Source organism: Cannabis sativa, chromosome 2 (assembly GCF_029168945.1).
Source record: "Cannabis sativa cultivar Pink pepper isolate KNU-18-1 chromosome 2, ASM2916894v1, whole genome shotgun sequence".
NCBI lineage: Eukaryota > Viridiplantae > Streptophyta > Magnoliopsida > Rosales > Cannabaceae > Cannabis > Cannabis sativa.
This window is the reverse complement of record NC_083602.1, coordinates 43,477,991-43,480,299: the sequence shown is the minus strand read 5'-3', so window position 1 is coordinate 43,480,299 and position 2,309 is coordinate 43,477,991. Positions and strand designations below refer to the sequence as shown.

General features: G+C 40.1%; 1 protein-coding gene across 1 annotated transcript; it reads left to right on the top strand.

Annotated features, from left to right (window-relative positions):
• Window positions 1-364: 364 nt before the first annotated feature.
• On the top strand, window positions 365-1,939 carry LOC133034312 (uncharacterized). Its single transcript, XM_061109370.1, has 4 exons — window positions 365-585; window positions 747-893; window positions 987-1,548; window positions 1,721-1,939. The coding sequence occupies exons 1-4, from the start codon at window positions 365-367 to the stop codon at window positions 1,937-1,939; spliced, it is 1,149 nt and encodes a 382-aa protein (XP_060965353.1).
• The last annotated feature ends 370 nt before the right edge of the window (window positions 1,940-2,309 follow it).

Sequence of the window (2,309 nt, the reverse complement as noted above, 5' to 3'; positions counted from 1 at the left end):
GACATGGAAGAAGATAACAACGTCCCAATCATTCTTGGGAGAAGATAAGAAGCTTCCAGTGATAGTGTCAGCTTCACTTTGTGATGTGGAGACTGATAGGTTGCTTAGAGTACTTCAGTCGCACAATAAGGCTATTGCATGGACATTGGGAGATGTTAAGGGAATCAGTCCCTCAACAGTGATGCATCGAATTTTGATGGAAGAAAACGCTAAACCAACAATTGATGCACAACGAAGACTTAATCCACCTATGAAATAAGTTGTCAGAAAGGAGGTGGTCAAGTGGTTAGATGCTGGAGTGGCCTACCCAATTTCAGATAGTAAATGGGTTAGCCTGGTGCTAGTAGTACCAAAGAAAGGGGGGATGACAGTAATCAAAAATGAGAAGAACGAATTGATCCCCACAAGAACAGTTACTGGCTGGAGGATTTGTATTTATTACAGAAAACTCAACAAAGCAACCCGAAAAGACCACTTTCCCTTACCCTTCATTGATCAGATGCTAGACTGGTTGACGGGGCAAGAATATTACTATTTCTTATATGGCGAATTTGGGTATCATCAAATAGCCATAGCACCTGAAGAGTAAGAGAAGACTACTTTTACATGTCCTTATGAAATTTTTGCATTTAGAAGAATGCCATTTGGACTATGTAACGCTCCTGGAACAAATCAAAGTTGTATGATGGCTATCTTTTCGGACTTAATAGAATCATGCATTGAGATCTTTATGGATGATTTCTCAGTCTTTGGTTCCTCATTCGATCGTTGCCTAGAGAATTTGGAAAAGGTGTTAATCAGATGCGAAAAGTCAAACTTAGTCCTAAACTGGGAGAAGTGTCACTTTATGGTAACAGAAGGGATAGTTTTGGGACACAAGATCTCAAAAGCAGGTATTAAGGTGGACAATGCTAAGGTGTCAACAATAGAGAATTTTCCTCCTCCAGTTTCTGTGAAGGAGTAAGGAGTTTCTTGGGTCATGCTAGTTTCTGCCGAAGATTTATTACGGACTTCTCAAAGATCTCTAAACCGTTGTCCAATCTACTTGTTAATGGCGTTCTTTTTGAGTTTGGAGAAGAATGTTTGAAGGCATTCCAAGTTCTTAAGGAGAAATTAATTTCAGCACTAATAGTCACTTCACCAAATTGGGAGTTGCCCTTCGAGTTGATGTGTGATGCAAGTGACTACGCAATCGGAGCGGTCTTGGGTCAAAGGGTTGATAGGGTGTTTCATACAATCTACTATGCTAGCAGAACCCTGAATGATGCTCAACTCAATTATGTCACGATGGAGAAAGAGATGCTGGCAATTGTGTTTGCTTGTGATAAGTTCCGCCCCTATCTAATTGGAAATAAGGTGAAAGTCCACACAGACCATTCAACAATTAAATACCTTATGACCAAGAAGGATGCAAAGCCAAGATTGATTTGGTGGGTACTTCTACTCCAGGAGTTAGACATAGAGATAAAGGATAAGAAGGGAGCTGAAAATCTTGTAGCAGATCCTCTGTCAAGACTAGAATTAGAAGAGAGCCAGAATACAAAAGAGGTGCAAATAAATGAACAATTTCTTGATGAACAACTCTTTAGTGTGAGGGAAAACCTGATGGTACCGTGGTATGCTGATTATGTCAATTTCTTGGCTGCCAAAATAACTCCTCCACAGGTTATCTCGTCAACAATTAAAGAAATTCTTTTCTGAGGTAAAACATTACTATTAGGAAGAGCCAATTCTCTACAAGCATTGTGCTGATCAAATAATTAGAAGATGTGTGCCTGAAGAGGAGATGTACTCTATTCTCAATCACTGCCATGCTTTACCATGTGGGGGACATTTCACTAGCACAAGAACTACTACTAAGGTGTTACAAAGCGGATTCTTTTGGCCTACGCTTTTCAAGGATGCTAGTAGTTTTGTAAAGGCATGTGATCGTTGTTAGATAACAGGAAATATCTCAAGGACAAACGAAATGCCCTTAACAGGATTCTTGGAAGTGGAATTGTTTGATGTGTGGGGGATAGATTTCATGGGTCCTTTTCCTTCATCTTTTAGCAATCTGTACATCTTATTGGCTGTTGACTATGTTTCGAAATGGGTTGAAGCTGCAGCAACACCAGCCAATGACGGTAAAACAATTCTTCTCTTTGTTCAAAAGAATATATTCACTCGCTTCGGTACTGCCCGAGCAATTATAAGCGATGAAGTGAGTCACTTCTGCAACAAACAGTTTGAAGCACTCCTCTCGAGATATAGCATCCGCCATAGAACTGCTCTACCGTACCATCCACAAAGTAATGGCCAAGCTAAAA

What these genes read in the sequence shown, in the direction of transcription:
- LOC133034312 (XM_061109370.1), top strand. Translation starts at nt 365, where the DNA reads ATGACAGTAATCAAAAATGAGAAGAACGAATTGATCCCCACAAGAACA. An exon ending in ATAGCCATAGCACCTGAAGA is followed by an intron (nt 586 to 746) that starts GTAAGAGAAGAC and finishes ATGATTTCTCAG; the next exon opens with TCTTTGGTTCCTCATTCGAT. An exon ending in AGAGCCAGAATACAAAAGAG is followed by an intron (nt 1,549 to 1,720) that starts GTGCAAATAAAT and finishes CATTACTATTAG; the next exon opens with GAAGAGCCAATTCTCTACAA.